General features: G+C 44.2%; 1 pseudogene and 1 gene segment (V, D, J or C); both read right to left on the bottom strand.

The window, feature by feature from the left end:
* Positions 1–4,544: 4,544 nt before the first annotated feature.
* LOC113248729 (immunoglobulin lambda variable 1-44-like) lies at positions 4,545–5,153 on the bottom strand. The segment is given in 2 exon segments: positions 4,545–4,957; positions 5,070–5,153. Coding segments are annotated over 2 exon segments (471 nt in total).
* A 17,163-nt stretch (positions 5,154–22,316) lies between these two features.
* Positions 22,317–22,824, bottom strand: LOC125282351 (probable non-functional immunoglobulin lambda variable 5-48; annotated as a pseudogene).
* Between the last annotated feature and the right edge of the window lie 375 nt (positions 22,825–23,199).

Here is a 23,199-nt window from a genome sequence, read left to right as displayed (position 1 = left end):
GTATAGGAAGAGTCCACGTAGGCATCCCTAATGGGTTATACTGGGTGAAACTTCTTAGTGTATCAATTTCCCCTCACACCTGAGCATCACCATCATCTGCATCGTTTTGAACACAGTGACTCACGCCTAGAAATGGCTTCTGCAAGGACAGAACACTGGTCTACAGGCAGCTGGGGCAAATGATGTTTTTGGAGCATTTTACTTAAAACTTTGAATACCCTGAGCCGGGTCTTTTCTCAGGAGATTGAGATGTGGTGGCTGTGAGGATCCACATACCAAAGAGTTGGTTTGAGGAAAATAGAGTCCATACTTCAGAATGAGAGCTGTGGGGGCTAATTAAAACTGAGAACAATATATGCTGCGTCTGAACATATAGCACTATCCATCATGATTTTGCACAAAAGAAAAAAAAGGACTTCATTGCAAAAGAAAAAAAAGGAAGAAAATTAAAACAAAAACAAAAACAGGGTTTCATTTACCAAAATAAAATAAGCATACGTTTTTATAATTAGAAAAATTCTGAAATTATACTCACTAGACTTAATGAATTAGTTTAGTTTGGTGAGTTGTTTAGATGAAAAAGAACCACCTCTCAGTATGCTCAGCTCCATGTGTGAGTGTGGTACGACGTACTTGCGTTACTTCGAGACTTTAAATGCACCAAAATGCTTAAATTGATTAGTGAAAGTCTAAGGTCATTAGTTAAAATTATTCCATGAATTTAACTGAAAGAAAAACTATACTTTTTTGAATTTTGTATTTAGAAGGGTTTATCTTTGGAAATATCTGTTTGTTTATAAGCCTTGTTGTTTAATTTTTGGGGAAAAAATCATGCAATAGACATTGTTGTTCATTATTAGGTGAAATTGGTTCTTACAAACATATCTGCACCCTGAGTTTTCTTGGTCTACTTCCTCTTGAAGATGCAAATGGTTTAATTGTAAATTGTGTTTTCTCTTTTCCTCCCACCGTAGTAAACAGAGATTTGCTTGGCTTCCTTGACTGTCACACACAGGGTGAGGCTGCCCATGTCCCCCCTTCCCATGGGGGCTTTCTCCCTGGTGGATACACCCCAGCTTTCTGGCTTAGTGCAGAGAGTGGAACATGTGCTCAGCGAACTCTCATCCTATTCAGCACCCATCCCAACCCAGCGCCATGTGGCCTGAGTGGCAAGGGGCATGTCTGCAATAGTAACTATTTATTGGGCCCTGCCTGGTACTGGGTGTGGTGGTTGGCAGTGGAAGACCAGGCTGAGCCAAACGGCCTCACCCCTGTCTCATGGAGCTGCCCCTGAAGAAGAAACGTGAAGGGGGAGTTTTAAGGGAGTCTCCCTTCCTCACCTTCACCCCTGAAGGCAGGGAGACTAGAGCCTGCTTCTACACCTATGGGTCAGGGAGATGGAGGCTGCTGGGTCACAGGGAAAAGGGAATCACAGACAACAGGAGAACAGAGGCCATGATGCAAAGATTCCTTGGTTTTAGGTGATGCTGTAGAGAGTCTGTGAAGTGGTTATGAAGAGAGGGAGACGGAGATGAATAACATGACCCCGGGGAAGAAGACCCCACGTACAAGGGGATGAGCATTCAGAAACAGGAGATTCTGGCAGGGCAGGGCCTGAGGAGCTCAGGAAGATGGGCTTTGGTTGATCAGGTCAATGGGCTTGCTTGGTGGTTTAATGTGATCTATGGAGCCTCCAGGAAAGGAAGACTGAAGGGAGCCTTATGTTAAAGGGGGAGCAGGGTACTCTGTGGGGTACACGGGCAGAGGGAGACTAGATCCTCGTTAGTGGAGATCAGATGGGAAGTGTAAAATGGGGCAATCTAACATCTAGATGAAATTCTTTGGTCTCTTCACATTCATGAAGTCATGTAAATGATTTTTTTGTCAGAAGGCAAGATAAATTCAAAACTCTTACTTTTATTGTTTTTTAAAATATAAACCAGTTCATCTCCAACACAGGAAGTGTCCTTCTTTGGCCATATCTTGGTGGAATATAAATACTATGTTTTTAAGATTTTATTTAAAATCCTATAACATTTTACTGACATCCTCAGTAATACAGGAGCTGAATAAATTTTGTGACACATGTTCATACACTATTTATATTAGAGTCATGTGTGCAACTTCAAAAAATTGAAATCTGACACTTTTGGAAGTTATTCACTGAAATGGCCCAGGGGATTCTCTTACCCAGTGATTTTTCTTAGGTCCTGGAGTGATTTCTAGGAAGTAAACTCTTCTTTGCTGACCCTATGTTTTTCCTGATTTCCACCCCACACACACTTTATTGTGGTAATGGGCAGGAAGTGATTGTTGGGGGTCGTGAACTGATTGGTGGAAAGGGGAGGAGAACATAAGGGGATGAGTAGAGTTAAGACCCTAGGTATGAAGACATAAAATGGCATTAATTGATAGATAAAGAATGTTCTGGGACCCTGACCGGAGAGTCCAAAGTGGGGGAAAACCAGGAGAGTTCTGTTGTGACTCTTAATAGTTGGCTTTGTGTCCCAGAGGCCCAGACTCATGGTGGAATCGGAGTTAGGCAGACTGTGATCTCTCTCCTTGTCACCAGGACCCTCTGAAGTGGAGACTCTCAGCAATGACACAGAGGTGACCTAGGGAGCCTAGGAGCAGGAGGAGCCCTATATGGAGTGTGTGGACAAAAGGGGTAGTTCCTGTGCTGGCCCCTGAGTCTGGTCCTATATGACAGAGTGACAGGTGAAAGAGAGGGACCCAGGTGTGGGGTGGTGCAGAAGTAGCCACCACTGAGGTTTCTGGAAGCTCCTTTACCTTCTTCCTACCTCTGGAAAGAGAAGGCCATTGTGTGAGAAATATTTTTTTCTCCTCTCTGCCTCTCAAGGGACTGCCTGCATTTCAAATGAGCATATTGTGCCTGTGACTCAATGTGTTTGGCTTGTAACTGATCAGGTGCAGAGACCTCAGAATGGTCAGGGCATTGAGCTGTAGTTTTATGAGATGGAAACAACCTGTCTTGTGTCCCCACTCCCAGATACCAAAGTCCACAGTCCATGTCCCAACTTGAATAACAAAGAGGGTAGAAGGAGATACTGCTAAGTGAAATAAGTCAAGCAGAGAAAGACAATTTTCATATGCTTTCTCTCATCTATGGAACATAAGAACTAGGAAGATCGGTAGGAGAAGAAAGGGAAGAAGGAAGGGGGTAAACAGAAGGGGGAATGAACCACAAGAGACTATGGACTCTGGGAAACAAACTGAGGGCTTCAGAGGAGAGGGGGGTGGGGGACTGGGATAGACCGGTGATGGGTAGTAAGGAGGGCACATATTGCATGGTGCACTGGGTGTTATACGCAAGTAATGAATCGTGGAACTTTACATCCAAAACTAAGGATGTACTGTATGGTGACTAACATAACATAATAAAAAATTATTATTAAAAGAAAGATGAGCAGATTATGTGGACCTGTTTCGTGAAGTTTTCATCACTTTCTTCTCCGATTTGAACCCCAAATCCCCAGCCACGTGATTAGTCTGAGACTGATCTCAGTTCCAGCTGAACAGCACCTGTATTACCCAAACCAATTAGACACTCCCCTCCCTGGTCACCGTGATGGTGTTAGGGGAGATGCTGGAGAGATCTGGTCCAGGCATTCTGAAAGCTGAAGTTACTAATTAGTGGGTCAGGGAGGGCCAGTCTCTCTCATCTAGAGGGTGTTTTGTGTGGACCTCTTTCCTGGGATGGCAGACACATTTTGTCCCCAAGTGGGACACAAGCCTGAGACATAATATGTTTCTCTTGTATGTCCTCTTTCTTCCTCCAGACACTGTCAGCTTTCTGAGCATGGGGACCTCTGTGTCTTTCCTGCACTGTGTCCTGAACACTTAGAACCAAGACTGGCACGTAGAAAGTGTTCAATAAACACTGTGTATTCATACCATGGGAAGTGTTGACTATCCGGAATCAGACACAGCTGGACGCTGAGTCCTGGTTCTGTCCCGACGCCTTGATGTGGACCCCTTTGTGTGCCTTCAAAATACTATGTCAAAAACCTAAGCACCATTGTGATGTTTGGAGATAAGCCATGGAAGGATGTAATTATGGGTAAATGAGGTTATAAGTGTGCTGTGCTAATAAATAGGGCTGGTGTCCTTATAAGAAGTGGTAGAGACACAAGAGGAGATTGCATACAGTAAAGGCCATGTGAGGACCTAGGAATAATGTAGCTATCTGCAAGCCAAGGAGAGAGACCTCAGGGGAAAGCAAACCTGTCAATACCTTCAACCTTGATGTTCACTTTCTAGAACTGTGAGAAAATAAGTATCTTTTGGATTAGCCACCCTGTCTGTGGTACTACCTTTTGGCAGCCCTAGCTGATGAGCACAGTCCTCAGGGACTCTGTCCCAGGGCAACCTGACCCAGCATCCAGGAATTTCTGTTGAGTTTGCATGAAAAAGAAAATGTATGCCTACAAAGACAGGATTCAGGGACAGAATTGAGAGGACAAGGACATATAGTCCAGAGAAACTTCACGGGGGGTGGGGGGGTGTCTGTTCAGAGCTCTGTTTTAGGCCAAAGGAGAAGGGAAGCAGATGCCTTGGCAACAACGAAACCCCATCACTGTGGGGACAGCAGGTTTTTGTCTCACTTCCTCACAGGTCTGGAGCACTGTGTGAGCACTGAGACTATCATCCCACGATGAGCAATAATAATCAGCCTCATCCTCAGCCTGGAGCCCAGAGATGGTCAGGGTGCCTGAGCTGCCAGACTTGGAGCCAGAGAATCGACTGGGGACATCTGTGGGACTGCTATCATCATAATAGATGACAGTTTTGGGGGGTGTGCCTGGGAGCTGTTGGTACCAGCTCAGAGCATAACTCCCAATGTTGGAGCTGCTTCCAGTGCAGGAGATGGTGACTGTCTGTCCCAGGGCCCCAGACACGGAGGATGGCTGAGTCAGCACAGACTGGGCCCAGGACGCTGCAAGGGGGAGAAACACAGAGATGGTGATGGTGGAGTCTAGAGACAAGAGAAGGAAGCAAGGCTCACATGTCCTCCCATAGCACCTGCCCTTGACCCTGCATCCAGTTACCTGTACAGTGAGAGAGGAGGGTGAGGAGGAGAGGGAACCAGGCCATGGTGGTAGTCATCACTAAACCTGCCCTCTATGCAACACGTCTGAGCAGTCTCCCCTAATCTCGCTCTACCCTTTTCATCCTGTTAGTGAGGGAGGACCCATCTATGTAAATGAGACTCTGAGCTCTCTGACCCCTCACAGGCTCTGGGTGAGTTCCCTCTGATGAGGATGTCAGGCGGTTGGAAGGGGAGTGGCTTTGTGGGGCCAGGGGAAGGGGAGGTCACAGTGTGAATCCTGAGCAGTTGGTAGAGCAATGCCAGGTGGCAGTTCCCAGATCTGATCACCCCTTAACCCTCAGAAATATGCCTTGTGCACCCCCTCATGTCCAGACCCAGACACATCATTGTGTGACATGGTGACCAGAGACCATCAGAGATACCTTCTGTGTCCACTGTCCTTCAGGGCCAAACCACGTGTCTCCTTATGTCACCTCCCATCACTTTGGGGAAGACTGTATGCTCTACCCCCAGACTCTTCAGGAAGAGTCTGTCCATGGTTACCTTGGCTGTTCATGGTTCAAGATAACAATACCTACACAGATACCTCTTAGATAAGGATCAAGTCCATAGCAGTGACCCTCCCCCATGAATACATGTCCCTTTTTGTGAAGGACACAGTTTTGTTTTGTTTTTTCCCTATATGTGATTCCTTGCTTCTTTTTCTTTCTTATAATAATTTTTATTTTGTTATGTTAGTCACCATACAGTATATCCTTAGTTTTTGATATAATGTTCCATGATTCATTATTTGTGTATAACACCCAGTGCTCTGTGCAATATGTGCCCTCCTTAATACCCATCACCGGCCTATCTCAATCCCCCACCCCCAACTCCTCTGAAGCCCTCAGTTTGTTTCCCAGAGTCCACAGTCTCTCACGGTTCATTCCTCCTTCTGTTTACCCCCCCCCCCCGTTCATTATTCCCTTCCTTCTCCTACTGATCTTCCTATTTCTTATGTTCCATAAATGAGTGAAACCATATGATAATTCTTTTTCTGCTTGATTTATTTCACTTAGCATAATCTCTTCCAGTCCTGTCCATGTTGCCTCAAATGCTGTGAAATTGTTCTTTCTGATGGCTGAGTAATATTCCATTGTATATATGGACCACATCTTCTTAATCCAGTCATCTGTCGAAGGGCATCTCGGCTCCTTCCACAATTTAGCTATTGTGGACAATGTTGCTATGAACATTGGGGTGCATAAGGCCCTTCTCTTCACTACGTCTGTGTCTTTGGGGTAAATACCCAGTAGTGCAATGGCTGGGCCATAGGGTAGCTCAAATTTTCACTTTTTAAGGGACCTCCACACTGTTTTCCAAAGTGGCTGCACCAACCTGCATTCCCACCAACAGTGTAAGAGGGTTCCCCTTTCTCCACATCCTCTCCAACATTTGTTGTTTCCTGCCTTGTCAATTTTTGCCATTCTAACTGGCAGAAGGTGGTATCTCAGTGTGGCTTCAGCCTGGGAGCATCAGTTGGGGTGCTGTTGGGAGCCAATCCCTATTTTACACCCAGTTTTGCTACACTTTCACACTGACACAGAGAAGTCACAAGTTATCCCAGGTAGTACTGAATAACTGGTGTTGGCCATGTATTCACCTTCCTTCTAATGTCTGATGGATCAGCATGGCACCCATGCTTACAGCTACCCACACCTTTTCAAAGGAAACATAAAAATGAAAAATAATAGAAGTGCATAAATAACGTATCTACTTATTGCTAAAATTTTTATTCAATGTATTTATAAAAGAAAATATGTCACCAATTATTCAAATTTTCTTTTATATTATTCACTGAATTAGAGATTGTTTTCTTATGGAATCATTAGAAGTCTATACATATTTTATGCTGGGATAAGAATGGTAAACACTTTGAATTGCTTTTAAAATATATAAGAAAATAAATAAGTTTCTTTTACTTGGTAATTTTCATATTTATCCTAATGAATTTTTTTTGTAAAATTTCTCACATTCTAGGTAGATTACACCAGATTTTAGAACCTAAAAGTGAATTTATTTCTCCATTTTAAATATTTTAATTCTTTCAAAGAATCTTTATTATTAATTTGTGAGAGTTACAGATTAAAATGTTTCACAGTAACTGTGCCAGAAGCCATCATATATGATCCCAGATTAAAATGGAAACGGGGGCGCCCGGGTGGCTCAGTAGTTGAGCGTCTGCCTTTGGCTCAGGGAGTGATCCCAGGTCCCTGGGATCGAGCCCGCATCAGGCTCCTCCGCTGGGAGCCTGCTTCTTCCTCTCCCACTCTTGCTGCTTGTGTTCCCTCTCTCACTGGCTGTCTCTCTGTCAAATAAATGAATAAAAACTTAAAAAAAAATAAAATAAAATGGAAACAGTTCTAATATTTCACCTTTAGGAATAATGTTTGTCTCCAGTTTAAAGATACAAAATCTTTAAGACACTAAAGAAATATCCTTTATCTCTCCCTTTCTGTATTTATTTATATAAAGACAGAAATGAGTATCAAATGTAATTGACTAAATCTAAAGCATTTATTTAAAAAATGCATGTTTATTTGCTTGTTTGTTTATTTTTAAGTAGGCTCCATGCCCAATGCGGAGCCCAATGCGAGGACTGGACCCACGACCCTGAGATCAAGATCCCAGCTGAGATCTAGAGTAGATGCCCAGCAAACTGAGCCACACAGGCACCCCTAAAAGACTATGCATGTTTTTCTATTTAAATATTTTTTCAATAAGGAAGGAGCCAAAATCATGACCTTGAAACAAAACAGCAGTTTCCAACTTCAAAATTTGATCCTCACTTCTTTCTTTTTTTAAATGTAGATTTTATACAATGATCCTTAATATTGATTTCCAAGCCCCAGAGAATGGATCTGGGAATCCCAAGGGTCAGTTGCTACTACCACAGATGACCCACTTGGGGACCATTGCTGGGAGCTGTTGGTGCCAGCTCACAGAATAACCATCCCGATGTTGGAGCTGCTTCCAGTGCAGGAGATGGTGACCCTCTGGCCCAGGACCTGAGACACTTAACCTGGCTGAGTCAGCACAGACTGGCCCCAGGACCCTGCAAGGGAGAGACACAGATAGGGTGATGTGGGGACTAGACACAAGAGAAGGAAGCAGGACCCCACATGTCCTCCCAGGGCCCCTTCCCTTGTCCCCACATCCAGTCATCTGTGCAGTGAACGAGGAGGGTGAGTAGAGGGGACCAGATCATAGTGGAGATCATCACTGATCCTGCTTTCTGTGGCTCCATAGCTGAGCAGAGCCTCCCTTAACCAATTCCTTCCCCTCTTTGTCCTCTGAGACAGGGAGGGCCCACTGATGCAAATACGTTCTCTGACCCCTCACTGGGCCTGGGTCAGCTTCCTGTGCCTGAAGATGTCAGGAGGATAGGCAGAAGAGGGGCTGTGTGGGGCCAGGGGTTAGGAAAGTCACAGCTGTGAGTCCTCAATAGAGGTCACAGGCAGTGCCAATTGACAGATCCCAGCTCTGATCACCTCAAAAACAGGCCCTGAGCTCCCCCTGATATCCAGGCTAAGATACACCATTGTGTGACATGGTGATGAGAGTTCATCAAAGACAGATCCTGCTTTCTCAATGCTCTGTCCACTGTCTCCGGCCTTAAGGACAATCCATATGTTGCTTTATATGTCCTTCCATCACACCGGGGCAGACTTTATGCTGTACTCAGACTCCACAGGATGAGTCTGTCCACAGCTCCCTTGGTTATTCATGGGTCAGGTCTGAGATGGTGATTCTTATACAAACTCCTCTTAGATCAAGATTGAGTCCAGAGCAGTGATGGGTACCCATGGACACATGATCCCTTCTGTGCAGGACACTGCATGTTTCTTCTTCTGTGATTTCTCCCTGAATTTCAGGCTCTCCTTCTTCTGAGGTTCCCACAGCACTGAGGAGATGGGGGCACTTCTCTCAAGGTATGGGTAGAGGTCCTCATGTGCTTTACTAGAGGGTTAGACACTGAACATCTTTATCATCTGTCACTACTTCCACCAGCTTAGAAAACAGTTCTCCACACTCTGTGGGCAGTGATTCCCTCCTAGGATCTGTCCTCCCAGCACACAGACACTAGTCTGCAGGAGCCCTGCCACATGAGGCTGTGTGTGGCACTGAACTCAGAGCACAAAGGGAAATCGTGTCTGAAGTTCTAGGAGGGAAGGAGTGACAGCCCAGCCCTGAGAGCATGGGGAGATTGTGCCTCACATCCCCATTGGTCTAAACTTTTACACAATTTAGGAAGAATGACATTTTTACTATGAGTCTTCCAATCCATGAACAGATCATGTTTCTCCATTGTTTTAGATTGAGTTTTATTTACTAATATTGTGAAGTTTTCAACATTAATGGCCTGTACATGTTTTGTTAAATATGCACCTAAATCATCATTGAGTGGTTCTACATGGTAATTTAATTCGGTTTTACATGATTATTGCTAGTATACACACATCTAAATGACATTTCTTATCGATCTTGTATCCTATGACCTTCCTGAAATTACTTATTACTCCTCAAATTTATATATTTAAATACATATTTGTAGTTTCCTTTGTATTTTTCCTGCAGATCATTCTCTCCATTGAAAAGAGGTACACTTGTGTCTTGTTCTTCTTAGTCTCTAGGTTTTTCATTATTTCTCTTGCCTTATGGTTTTATCTGGAACATTCAGTTCAATGCTTTTTTTTTCTTTGTTTTTTAGTTTAAATTCAATTAGCCAACATATAGTACACTATTAGTTTCAGATGTAGTGTTCAATAATTTATCAGTTGCGTGTAACACCCATTCAGCCCAATGTTGAACAGCAGTATTAAGATTGGACACGATTGTCTTCCTCCCTACCCTAAGGGGAAGATTTCAGGGCTCCACCTTCATGTGGGTGAGCTGCAGGTCTTTTACACTTCCCTTTATTAAGCTGATGATGTTCTCTATACTTCATTCTCTGATATTTTTTGTCATTCTCATTCATTCATTTTCTTTTATTATCATGCATAGATCTTGAATTAAGTGTTTTCTTCTGCATTGATTGATAAGATCACTGGATTTTTTTCTTTTATCTGTTAATACAAGTCATTATACTGATTAATTTTTGAATGTTAAACTGTCCTTGCTACCTGTAATAAACCTGTAATAAACCCCGTTTGATCACAGAATGCACTTCTTGATATAGATAGATAGATAGATAGATAGATAGATAGATAGATAGATAAAACTGAATTCTGTTTTCTAATTTTTTTTAAGATTCTTTCAGTCTCTATTTGTGAGAGATATTCCATATCTTTATTTGTTTTGTGCCAGGAAGCTACTGACACCAGCTACTGGCTGAAAAATGTAGAAAGAATTGTTACTTCAGACACATTCAGCTTTGTGATCCACCAGGAAGAAATATCTAGTCATTTATCCAAGTTTTCTCCAATTTCTCTTACAATGTTTTGTAGTTTTCCAAGTACAGGACTTTTACTTTCCCTAAAATTTCTCTTCAAGAAATTCATAGTTATGCCCATTACAAACGGCATTGACTATATTCTTATATGTTGATGGTTTAATGTTTCTATATAGAGCATTTATTTCTGCATGCTGTTTTTATAACCTGAAGCCCAAATTGAAGCACTCTGAACAAAAGTATCTGTGATCCATCCCTAGAGACAGAGTTGGAATCAACATCTCTTATCCTCTGACATCTCCACTGAGTAATTTTTATCTCTGAGCAAGCCAGTTTGCCTTTGAAAACATGAACATGGTGAGAACAGGTTATCAGTCTGAAATTTTAACTTAAGGAATATGCCACTGTCAAATCATCTGGTTCCATAAAAACTAAGGGTCTGTTGGAGATCTGACAACAGAAGACATCCCCTGAGCCACCTGTGTGATGTCACCAGACTCCCAGAGTGGGGGGAGATTTTGTCTCTTGACCTTATGGATCTGAAGTACTGTGTTAACATTAACACTGTCTTGGCATTTATCACAGTAATAGTCACCTGGTCCTTATGCTGGAGTCCAGAGATGTCAGACACCTTAACTGGTGGAATCATCTTTGAATCCAGTAAGCAATGAGGGACTGGGATCCCTGTTGTGTTGTCTGACAATGAGCTGACTCTCAGGAGATATCAAGGATATCAGGGAAGGCTCCCTGCTGGAACCAGTATGTTTAGTAGCTGCCAACACTGAACCCAGTGCTGAAGGTGCAGGTGAGTCTGGCAGATGATCCCAGAGATGCAGAGAGGGAGGGTGGCTGGGTCAGCAGAGGCTGGGACAGGGAACCTGCCAAGACAGTGTGGATAATGGGGCAAGACAGGGAGAAACTTCCCAACATTCTCACAATAAGAAGAATGAATTTGAGGGCAGCCCAGGTGCTCTGAGGCCTGTCCCTACCTGTACAACAGGAGAGAAGCATGAGGAAGACAGGAGTCCAGGCAACGGTGACACAGACACTGGTCCCCACAGTGGGTTGGGCTGCCCTAGCCCTCCTTTTCTCCTCCACCCCCAGCCCCTGGAGGCGCTGTCCCTGCAAATGGGCTCCATCCAGTGACTGCCCAGCCCTTCCCTGAGCCCTGGTGCTGGACATCAGCTCACACCACACACTGAGATGGGGGTTGGCTTCAGCGCTGGGGAGAGCCCTGGGAGGAAGCACCTGCTGAGACCACACACAGGACCCTGCTCAGGGGAGTCTTTCAGGGCTGAGAGGACACAGCTGCTGAGTCCCCATCAGGGAGCACAGAGCCCAGCACACAGGCCCAGACTCTCTTAGGTAAGGGATCTCTGAGCAGCTGTGTAGGGACCATAGGGCAGTACCACATCGCCCCCTTCTGGTCACAATGCTCCAATCTCAACCTGGACCAAAGCCCTGAGAGCCCGGTGGTTTTCAGCAGCTCACCAGGTCCTTGTCTATTCTCACTAACATGACTTATCTCTAGATACCATTGTTCGTATGCACTGTACGTGATTACTCAGGTTTCTCATGCTCTGAAGGGACACCTCTCTATGGAAAGGGCAAAAATGTACACAAGTAATCAATTAGTGCTCACCATCCTCAGAGAAGTTACTGCAAAATGTCACTGTATCCTGTCAAGCATCACTGATCAGAGGACAGTGTAGCTGGTTTGAGGGTCTTGCAGGGGATCTTCAGGGAACGGTAGAGACTGGACATTTTCCAGGAAGTCAGCTCAGTGACATACCCTCACGACATCAATTCAGCATACATTTCAAAGGTCATGTGGTGCTGTTACAATTTGATCGGGATCAGATATGACCGAGTGATTTCTGAAAAGCTATCAGCTTTGCCTGACTGAACACTTACTGGTGAATATTAGACATATTTCTTTATGTTTGGAAGTGAGATATATCTCCTAAATTCTTGGTTTCTGAGTATTTCTGCTTCCAAATTCTTGTCAGGATTCTGTCTTTGTTGCCTCACAAACTGTTTATATTGTAGCTAAATTTATTTTCCACTTGTAGTTTCCTACCCATTGCTTTCCTTCAGTAGGAAGATGAATGTGATGTTTTGTTGTTGTTTCCATATGCCTGGGAAAGGGGGTGCAGAAATCATGTTCTCACAGGGCCCCCAAACCAGATCAGCTCTGTGTGCAAATAGTCACCAAATCTCTATAGACTCACAGGGACCTTAAGTCAAAGGTCTATGACCAAAATCACCCACTTCCCCTCAGAAACACTCTCTTCAAGGCATTCAGAGGGGTCCCTCTCCTTCAGGTCAGGCAGGTCCCCCCATGGCTCCAACCCCTGCAGTGACTCCTCACAGCTATTTGCTCAACACCCAAGCCTTTCCCACCCCTAAGATTCCTTCCTGCTCTGGCCTGCACACTTCCCTGCCCACCTCTCAGCTCTGCCCCTTGTCCCCTGCCCCAGCCTCATCCATCCTTTGTCCTTGGACTCCCTGAACTCATTCCGTCCCATGTTCTCCACACCAGGTTCTCTCGGAAGGAGATGGGTTTCCCCTGGAGATCATGGTAGACGCCCACATTCTGGCCACATTCAGCATCTGTGAAAGCAGGGCAGACACAAAGTATAACACAATGTGATCTATAGTTCTCTACTGGTCTTCTACTGATGTTGAATACTGTAGCTTTATAATAGTCTTCAAGTTCAAGTGTCAGTCTTCCAACTTTGTTCTTCCCCTGCAATGTTATGTTACTAATTTGGATCTTTTCCCTCTCTGCATAAACTTTAGAATCAATTCCTCAGTATTTACAAAATATCTGGCTGGGATTTAAGGGTTGCGTTAAATCTACACATCCAATTGGGAAGAACTGATATCCTGAAAGTAATGAGCTTTCTCACCAACGAACATAGAGTATCTCTCAATTTATTTAGTTCTTTCATTTCATTCATCAGAATTGTGTTATTTTTATTTCACTTTTTTTTCACAGTATATTTTATTTTATTTTTTTAATTTTTATTTTAAATTTTTTTATTATATTATGTTAGTCACCATACAGTACATCCCCAGTTTCCGATGTAAGGCTCGATGATTCATTAGTTGCGTATAACACCCAGTGCACCATGCAATACGTGCCCTCCTTACTACCCATCACCAGTCTATCCATTCCCCCACCTCCCTCCCCTCTGAAGCCCTCAGTTTGTTTCTCATTATCATATGATTTCTCTCATCTCTGGAACATAAGAACTAGGAAGATCGGTAGGGGAAGAAAGGGATAAAGAAAGGGGGGGTAATCAGAAGGGGGAATGAAGCATGAGAGACTATGGACTCTGAGAAACAAACAGAACTGTGTTATTTTCCTTATATAGATTTTGCACATATTACTAAGTTTGATTTATACCTAAGAATATCCCCTTTTTTGGTGCTAATATAAATTGTGTATATTTTACAATTCACTCGCTCAATGGTAGTTAATGGGTAAGCACTTAATTTTTCTATATTAAGTGTGCATTCTGAAACTTTGTTGTAATTGCTTACTTGTTTTGAGATTTTTCTTTTCATGTCAATTTTGTATTTTCTACATAAATGATCATATCACCTAAGAATAATGTAGTTTATTTCTGCTTCTTGATCTGTATGCCTCTAGATGAATGGTTTCAGGTGAATATAGGTGCATTTATGGAGATGATTATATTTTTAATTTATTCTCTTATAGAGTGAATTATGATGACTATCAAATGTTTCACAAACCCTAAGTGTCTAAAATGACCATCTTTGATATATTAGGGATTTTTTTAAGGTTTATTTGTTTATGTTGAGAGAGAAAGAGCGAGAGGTGGGGCAGAGGGAGAAAATCTTCAAGCAGACTGAAATGTGAAGCCCAACATGGGGCACAATCTTATCATTCATGATATCATGATCTGAGCCAAATCCAAGAGTCAGACACTTATCCAACTGAGCCACCAAGGCGCCCTTTGATACGTTTTTAGATTGAATTTGCAAGAATTTTGTTATATTCTGGTCCCCATGTCTATGAAGCATATTGATTCTTAATTGCCTTTATTTTGAAAATTTTATCTGGTTATAATATCAGAGAAAAAACTAGATGTATAACATATATTCAAGTTTCTTCTTACCTCCTCGGTATCTCTGTAGTATTTTCATCATTTCCTCCTTAAATGCTTGATAGAATTCTCTAGTGAAGCCCTCTGGGCCCGAAGTTTTCTTTGTGGGAAGGTGTCAACTAAAGTGATGAACAAATTCAATGTAATTGCTGGAAAGCATGAGTTTAACAAAGTGCTGCCTCATTCCTTGATCAAAATCTACTGAGCATAAATTATGCCTGGGGCTGTGTTTTACTTGGCTGTAACTTTCCTATCATTGTGGATGTAAGATAAACTAGTAATTTAATTTTCAGAATTGTTTAGTAATTTTTAATACAGATGGTGTATTTTGAAACAGAAATAGTAGAAACCATCCAAGTATAATGTCAAGTATTGCACAAGATCATTTAGTGGTGGGGGGACCAAACAGAATACATACTGTTATGCTATCCTGTGTCTCTCGATATTTCACTGGGAGCCCATTGTAGTCAGGGACCGTAATGCTCAGGTCATACAGTTTCCAGGCCAAATTACAAATCTACGTCCACTGGGCACATACTGTCCCTCACTCTGTCTCCCAGCATGCATTGTGCCACAGCGGGATGTTGTGACCACCAGTGGACTGAGATTTTGAATCTGTTTCTCAGTGTTCTTTGGTCTTCAGTGGGATTTGGAGAATGATTGAGTCAAAAGATGTTATTCTCATGGCACTCTAAAGAGATATTTTCAGAAATAATTCCATAAATATAAAAGAACAGATGCTTCTCAAACATCAGCGTTCATACAAATCTCCTGGAGGACTTGTTAAATGTAGATCTATGAAAACCAACACAGGTTTCAGATTTAGAAGGTCTAGGATGGAGCATCGCGTTTTTATCAAGCTTCCAATTAAAAAAATATTAATTTCCCTCCCATTATCAAGTAAATGAATAGAGTTATAATAGTCCTTCTTGGTAGCAGCACATTGAATCTCAGTATTAATCCATATATAATGGAACTGAGCCCCCACTCAACACTGTAGGCAGGTGGAAGGGGAAGCACAGTCTGGGAGGGTCACACTGGAAAGACGGACACACCCTGAGATACTCAGGATGGGGCACACTTGGCCATGAACCTAGAAATGGGAGAATGAGGCCAGGGGGCTTCCCTTCCCAGGGTGCTGGTGACCATAACCCCCTCCTTTCTCTCCCGCCTCTGAGGCTGAGCCATTCTGAGCACTTGGGGAGGTTCTGGCTGCACTTCCTCATGGATGTAAATCACTGTGTAAAGACCACCACCCACAGACAGCAAACAGCAATAGTCGGCCTCATCCTCACACTGGACCATCCTGATAGTGAGGATGGCTTTGTTCCAGAGATGGATCCAGAGAAGTGCTCAGGGACAACAGAGGGGTGGCAGCTTGTGCTGTAGATGTGCATGCAGGGGGCCTGGCCTGGGGTCTGCTGGAACCAGCGACAGGAGTTACTAGCAGAGACTGAGAAAGAGCTGAGGTCACAAGTGAGTGTGACTGTCCCTCCTGGAGACACTGACAGGGATGGCTCCTGGATCACCACAGCGTGAGAATCTGCTTCTATAACCAACAGGAGAGAAAGGTGTAATGGGAAACAAGAAGCACTTGAGACCCTGCTTTTATGTGCCTCCCACAGAGTCCTGACCTAAGTCATATGCAAGGAGCCCAAGAAGAAGCACCAACTAGGCCATGTTGGGGACCCTCACAGTGTGCGGCCCTCACAGAATCTTGAGCTGGAGTCGGGTGTCCCTGGACCTTTTCATGTCTCCAGACCTATTAGGAGGAGAAGGTGCTTCATGCAAATAAGCTTCTTCTCTCTCTGTGCCCCAGGGTTCCCCATAGGACCCCTGGGATATCTTGAAAGGAGAAGATGCTGCGACCTCACACATTCCAATGACTGCAGGGTGACCTGGGACACTAAGTGTCAGGGGGGCATCTTTCACCAAATCACATCCTCAATGACCTTGCTGACCTCTGTCCCAAGGTTCATTGTTGGGAAGCCTGAAAGCTGAATGAGGAGATAGGTGTGTGCTCCATCTCCTGGCCCTGCTTCTAGGTTTCCGCAAATCTAACCCTGGAACATTCTCTTTTCCCAGGGCTACTCCTTTTTGTCTCCTGGGAAGATCTTAGCAGTCAGTCCTCCAGAAATGAGGACACAGGGAATCTCAAAGCCCATGGCTGAGGAATGTAGGGATGGTGGTCTCTTCTGACTCAGTCATGGACCCTGTCTGCAGTTGCTAAGCGAGAGTCAAACAGGGATGGGGGCAGCACACTGAGCAGCCCCGCCAGGCTGGGGCAAACACCCTCCTTTGTTCTAAGAAACCATCAATTATAAGAAGTAGCTTCAATGTACCTGCAAGTTTTGTGGATAAAAGACAGAGGGTCACCATGAGACAGTTTGCCCCATCAGGTATAACAACATATGGACATGTATGTCTTTATAAGAAATGAAAAAGACACTGGAAGAACAAGTGGGTGTGACCGTCATGGAGGTTTTTGAACTCCAGTTCTGTTTGTGCTCTGCTGAGGATCAGAGGGACTGGGAAGGCTGGGGAAGGGACTGGGTGGAAGGAGGAGTGGCAGGGGGGTAAAGTGTCTCCAGAAATAGGGAAGATGTGGCTGAGGGCTGGTGTTCTTTTGAAATATAGAAATGATTGCTATTCAGTTTGGAACCACTACTAAATTGTTGGTTAGTTAAATCCTGCATGATTATTTTCCCTTTCTCTTCTTGTGTTTGAGAGCCCCAACTCATGTCAGAGAAAAGAACGTGTACTAAGTGATGTTCCTATTACACTAATGCATCCCTGACACTTTAGAATACAATAGATAATTTCATATCTATCAAATTTTGTGGTGAGGAGCAGTATTCATACTCAAAGGTATTTGGAATGAATGAAAAAGATCAGAATGAAATAACAACTGTGATATGATGGCAGATAAAGGGCTCAGGCACCTATGACATGTTTATTTCATCATGAGCACATGGACGTCATAACTAGCAGCAAGGGTCCCTGAGGGTGCCCCCCTGGACACATTTTCCCAGGCATTCCCCAGACACCAGGGTCCTATTCACTTTCCTATGGGTCAGGTCTGGGTGGGATCTGCAGCCAGAGCAGAATGGTGGGGTTGATAGGCTGGACATGGGAGAAACACCAGGATCCCAGGAGCCCCTCACATGCAGGAAGTAGAAAGAGCAGCACCCCTCTGGGTCCTGTGTGGTCCTGCATGAGTCAGGGAGGAGCTTCCTCTGGGCAGGGCTTGTATCTCTGAGGGGATGCTACTGCAGGCTGACCAGGTCACTCTAGAGATGTGTGTGTCCCCTGCAGTGTGTCTAGTGACTCCACTGCTTTCTTCCAGAGAGGGTCAGGGAACCAACACTGGGAGCTCAGGAACTCTACCCTGTTTGGGCATCTGATCCACGGTCCATGCCGCATCATATCTGATCCCCCACATTCCATATTCCTCACACAACCCAGTCTCAGCCCAAATTCTCCCTGATGCTCAAGGTCAATTTTCCTAAGATAAAATGGATTTTTTTTAAAAAGATTTTCTTGTTACGACAAAGAGAGCAAGAGCAAGAGAGCACAAGTGGTGGGGGGAGGTTAGGAGAGAGAGGGAGAAGTAAGCACCCCCTGAGCAGGGATCCCCATGAGGAGCTAGATCCCAGAACCCCAAGATCATGACTTGAGCCAAAGGCAGACATGTAACCACCACCCAGGCTCCCCGATAACATGGCTTCTAGTAGCTCATATTTTGAGTCATTTGTGCAAATATTAGCTATGTTCATAAATGAGATTTTCCTCTAATTTTCACATTGGATACTCTTCTTTTGGGTTGTATTCCCTCCATTGATTTGCTAGAATGCAACACACCCTCTATTTTAATATATATATATTATAAACTATGTTTTTTCTACAAAGACTTAAACACTGTGGAGGGCAGAATGGGCCCCATCTGACCTAGGACCCTGGAACTCAGATCAGAAGGTGGCAGAAAGAATCGAGACAAAGATCTCTACCCAGATGACAGGAGTGAAAAGCAGAGCCAATGCCTTTGTCACCCCCCTATCTGTTCACTTTCCCCTAAAGGAAACTCTCTATTCACTCAGTGAGGAGGTAAAGAGAAGAATCCAGGCCATGGTGGAGAAGCCCCAGAGCTCTGCTTGCTGAGGCCTATTTGCTGGCATGGAGACAGTCCCTACCGCTGTGTGTCCTATCCTTTGCCCAGGGACCATTACAGCTTGAGTTCATAAAGCAAATGTATTTTTGTTATGTGATGGTCCTGTCCAACTATCTTTCCAAGAAAATCAGGTCTAGACAATTTACTCTGTGATGCAGTGGAGGACAAAATATGAGGCATGTGTGAATCTGAGCTGAGGGCTCTTGTGGCCCCTGGGGGCCCAGGTGCAGGAAAGTCACCCACAGTGAGGTCCCTGCTTTTCCAAGTGTGCAAAGGTCAGTGATAGATTTTGCTGGTCTTCCTGGCCCGGACCCTGAGCCCTCAGGAGAAGCCCACCTCCGCCCCCTGCTGGTGTGGGGTTGAGCTATACATTTTTCCAGGTCACCAGTCCCCTCAGCGAGACAACTAACTGAAACATTTATGTTAGGAGATATTTCAGGATCACCTGATATTTCAGTTTCCTTCTGCCTGGCCCCTGGCTTCACAACTGGGACATAATGCCCTTGAACAAAGCTCAAGGCTTAAAGTCCCCCAGAGAAGCCCACTGGTTCAACCCTGGTAATAATTCTACTTGAGTTACCCTTACAAGCAGGCTTATTTGGATATTGTTGTTGTTGTCAGGGTCTCCTGCTGGTTCACCTGCCCCCGTGGTATGTATTTTGTCTTTATTGCTGTCTTTGCTGTGAGAATATCATGTTTTTTGTCCTTGAAAACTTCAATAGGTTCTCACTTATTCTTGAATATTACCCTCACAAAAGTCATTTTGTATTGGCTCCCTGATACATTTAGGGTATTTTTAGCCTACTTTTACAATTTTCTCAGTAAAAGGAATGATATTAAATAATATTACTATAAATGGCCTATAATATTGATATGATACCAACCACTGACAACCAACTCCTCTGTTCCACAGACACTTACTTCTTCCTGAATGGACAACTGATAACACTTTCAAGAATGTGGTCTAGTAATTATATATATATACACATTTAAATGTATTTCATATATATATGTATACATTTACATGTATTTCATATATATATATGTGTGTGTGTATATATATATGTGTGTATATATATAATATATAAAACATAACATAATTATGCTTTTTGTGTAGTTCCAGCGCTCCATGACTGTCTTTCACATATAAACTATAATCAATATTTGTTTGAAAAGCATGGACATGTTCTAATTTTGATTCATAGTTTGTCATTATTCCATAGGATAATTTACCATAATTTGGCCACTTTTCCATGGAGAAATATTCATGTTGATCTCAATTGTTGTTATTGTAACATCTCTAAACTAGATATGCCTGGATATTCATTTTGGAGTGTATTAGTTAGATACTTTTCATTCATAATTGACTTCTAAAAATGTAACACGAATGCAAACCATATATATATTTAGTATTTGGTAAAAATTTTAAATTTATGCTCCAAAACTGATTCACCAACTTATACCCTCACCAAAAACGTATGGAGTTCCTACTCAGCACACTTATTACAGAGGATAAAATCAATGTTAATATTTACCAATTTTATCACTGAGAAATAATTTCATTGTTAAGTTGTATTTCTCCACTTTTGAGTGACCTTTCCTATGTTTATATATATTGATTTTAGGTATATTCTTTTTCTAGGGCTGCCGTAACACAGTACCACAGACTGAGTGACTTAAAACAGTAGAAATGCATTTCTGCTGTTCTCACACAGCCCCAAGGTCTGCAGAGCTGGCCGTGTTCCCTCTGAAACCTGCAGAGGCATTCTTCTTGCCTCTCCACAGCCATGAGAGGTATGCGGGTCAGTGTGGGCATTCGCCGGCTGCAGCTGCAGACCCACAGTCTCTGCCTCCACCTCCCCACAGTGCCCGTCCTGTCTCCGTCTGGCTGTCTTGTTACAAGCACACCAGCCATGTTGGGTTAGGAGGCCACCCCACCCCATTATCGCCTCACCTTTACTAATTACATCTGCGACAACCCCATTTCCAAACAAAGTCACATTCTTAGCTCCTAAGGGCTACGATGTCAATATATGCTCTTTGAGAGGATCCAATTTCATCCAGGGTATTAGGGAAGAAGAATCCTTTCCAAAAGTATAAATGTATGCAATATACTTGCACTGCACAGAAATCATACCTCTTGAAAACACCTCCACAATTAAGAAGACAGGAAACTACACAAGATTCCTACCATATTAACGCATGAGATAGATCACACAACAACTTCTCAGGTCCTGTAAATGAAAACAAATGAATACATAAATGCACAAACAAACCAGAGACCTGGACGGCCTTGCTCCCACACTAACTCCATAAATCATGAGCTTCAGTCGGAAGAAAAGTCAGTTCCAAAATATCTATGGGAAACAGAAGGGGAAGCTAGCAGTGGCCTGAACCATCATGAAGGAGAAAGTTCCCTGAGTGTGAAGACATGGGACAGCGAGGGGGAGACCCGAGCCCCAACCACAGGACGGGCATCCAGGGCGACCAGGGAGACTGGAGGTCTCAGAGGCAGTGCTGTGGGCAGATGGGGTGAGAACCTCAGGATTGGAGCCCTGGGAACACCACAGTGATGGGAAAAGAGGGGAAGGAGACATTTAGCATCGGCCAGTCACAGGAAAATAGCAAAACAGGAGGGAGACACAGCCCAACTCCCATGACAAGTAAAACAAAATAACTAGAAAAAAATTTTTAATTAACACGTAATATTATTTTTCAAACAGAATAAAACAACCACTGGCTAAATTATTTATTTTTAAGAAACCCCACCCACAAAAAACTTGATAAGGTATATTTGATATCAGAAAATAAAAATGAAAAATATTGAAACCCTTGAATATTTTATAGACCACTATGGAAACACAGATCATGAACATTTCAACTTCCTATGCATTTAAATTGGAAGCGTCCAGATAAATCAGCAAGTTCTCCTCGCAAGGGTGACATGTACATACATGACGTTATCCGCATATTTACAGACGGTGGCGCTGACGTCCCCACAGCAGTGCACACGCTGCTCCTGCCAGTGAATGGAGCAACTGCAATGGCGCCTGTTCTGTGGTTCAGTACCTGTGAAATGTGCACAGTAGGGAGCTGACTGCAGACGGGAAGGAACTAGGGGCCACAAAGTGGGGAGTCTGGGGGGGACATTGGTCTGACTGCTGGTGCATTGGGGGTTTCTCAGCAAGTGATGGAATTTTGTCAGTTTGATCATGGGGCTGGTGGCCAAAACTCCTACATATACGTAAAGTCACTGCATATTTATTATTATTTTTAATTTACCCCAAACCGTGGTGCATGTGCAGGTGGGCACTAACCCTCACCTAGGTGAGCTCCCAGGACACCTGTGCTGGCTCAGGCGACAGCATAGTCTGTGTGTCAATCCTCCCTCCTCCAGGTCAGGTCCTCCCACCAGGACTCTCTCCTACAGAAGCCTCCCCAGAAGCTTCTCAAGAAAAGAGACTCAGAGAAAAGACCTGCTGTTGGAGGGATTTTTATCTCACTTCCTCCTTATCTGAGATGCTGTGGGTAACGGTAGCTGCTCCCACCACCATGAGCTGTAGCACAGAAATAGTCAGCCTTGTCCTCAGCCTGCAGCCCGGAGATGAGCAGAAGCCCTGCATTGGCCGAGGCATCTTTGGAGCCAGAGAAGCGGCTGGGGACCCCGGAACCCTGGTGTGTATCTGAGTCTGAGTAGATCCTCAGCAGATACCGGGGAGGGCTCCCTGGCTGCTGCTGGAACCAGTACGTTTGGTATCTACCAACACTGAACCCAGTGCTGAAGGTGCAGGTGAGTCTGGTGGATGATCCCAGAGATGCAGAGGGAGGGCCGCTGGGTCAACACAGGCTGTGACAGGGAACCTGCCAACACAGTGTGGTTAATGGGACAAGAAACAGGGAGAAATTTATCAAGATGCTGACTTAGGAAGAGTGACTTTGAGAGCTGCCAGTTTCTCCGAGGCCTGTCCCTACCTGTACAATAGGAGAGGAGCACGAGGAGGACTGGGGTCCAGGCCATGGTGACACAGACACTGGTCCCCACAGTGGGCTGGGCTGACCCAGGCCTCCTTTTCTCCTCCACCCTCTGTCCCAGGAGGGCCTGTCCATGCAAATGGGCTCCACCCAGTGATGCCCAGCCCCTCCCTGAGCCCTGGTGCTGGAGCTCAGCTCACACCACACACTGAGGAGGATGGGGTTGGCTTCAGCCCTGGGGAGAGCCCTGGGAGGAAGCACCTGCCGAGACCACACACAGGACCCTGCTCAGGGGACCCTGTCAGGGCTGAGAGGACACAGCTGCTGAGTCCCATCAGGGAGCACAGACCCCAATTCCAGGCCAAGTTCCCTTCAGTGAAAGTTCCTCAAGGAGCAGCCAAGTAGGGACCACAGGGCAGTC

Source organism: Ursus arctos, unplaced genomic scaffold, assembly GCF_023065955.2.
Source record: "Ursus arctos isolate Adak ecotype North America unplaced genomic scaffold, UrsArc2.0 scaffold_39, whole genome shotgun sequence".
Lineage (NCBI taxonomy): Eukaryota > Metazoa > Chordata > Mammalia > Carnivora > Ursidae > Ursus > Ursus arctos.
This window is presented reverse-complemented; position numbering and strand designations above follow the sequence as displayed.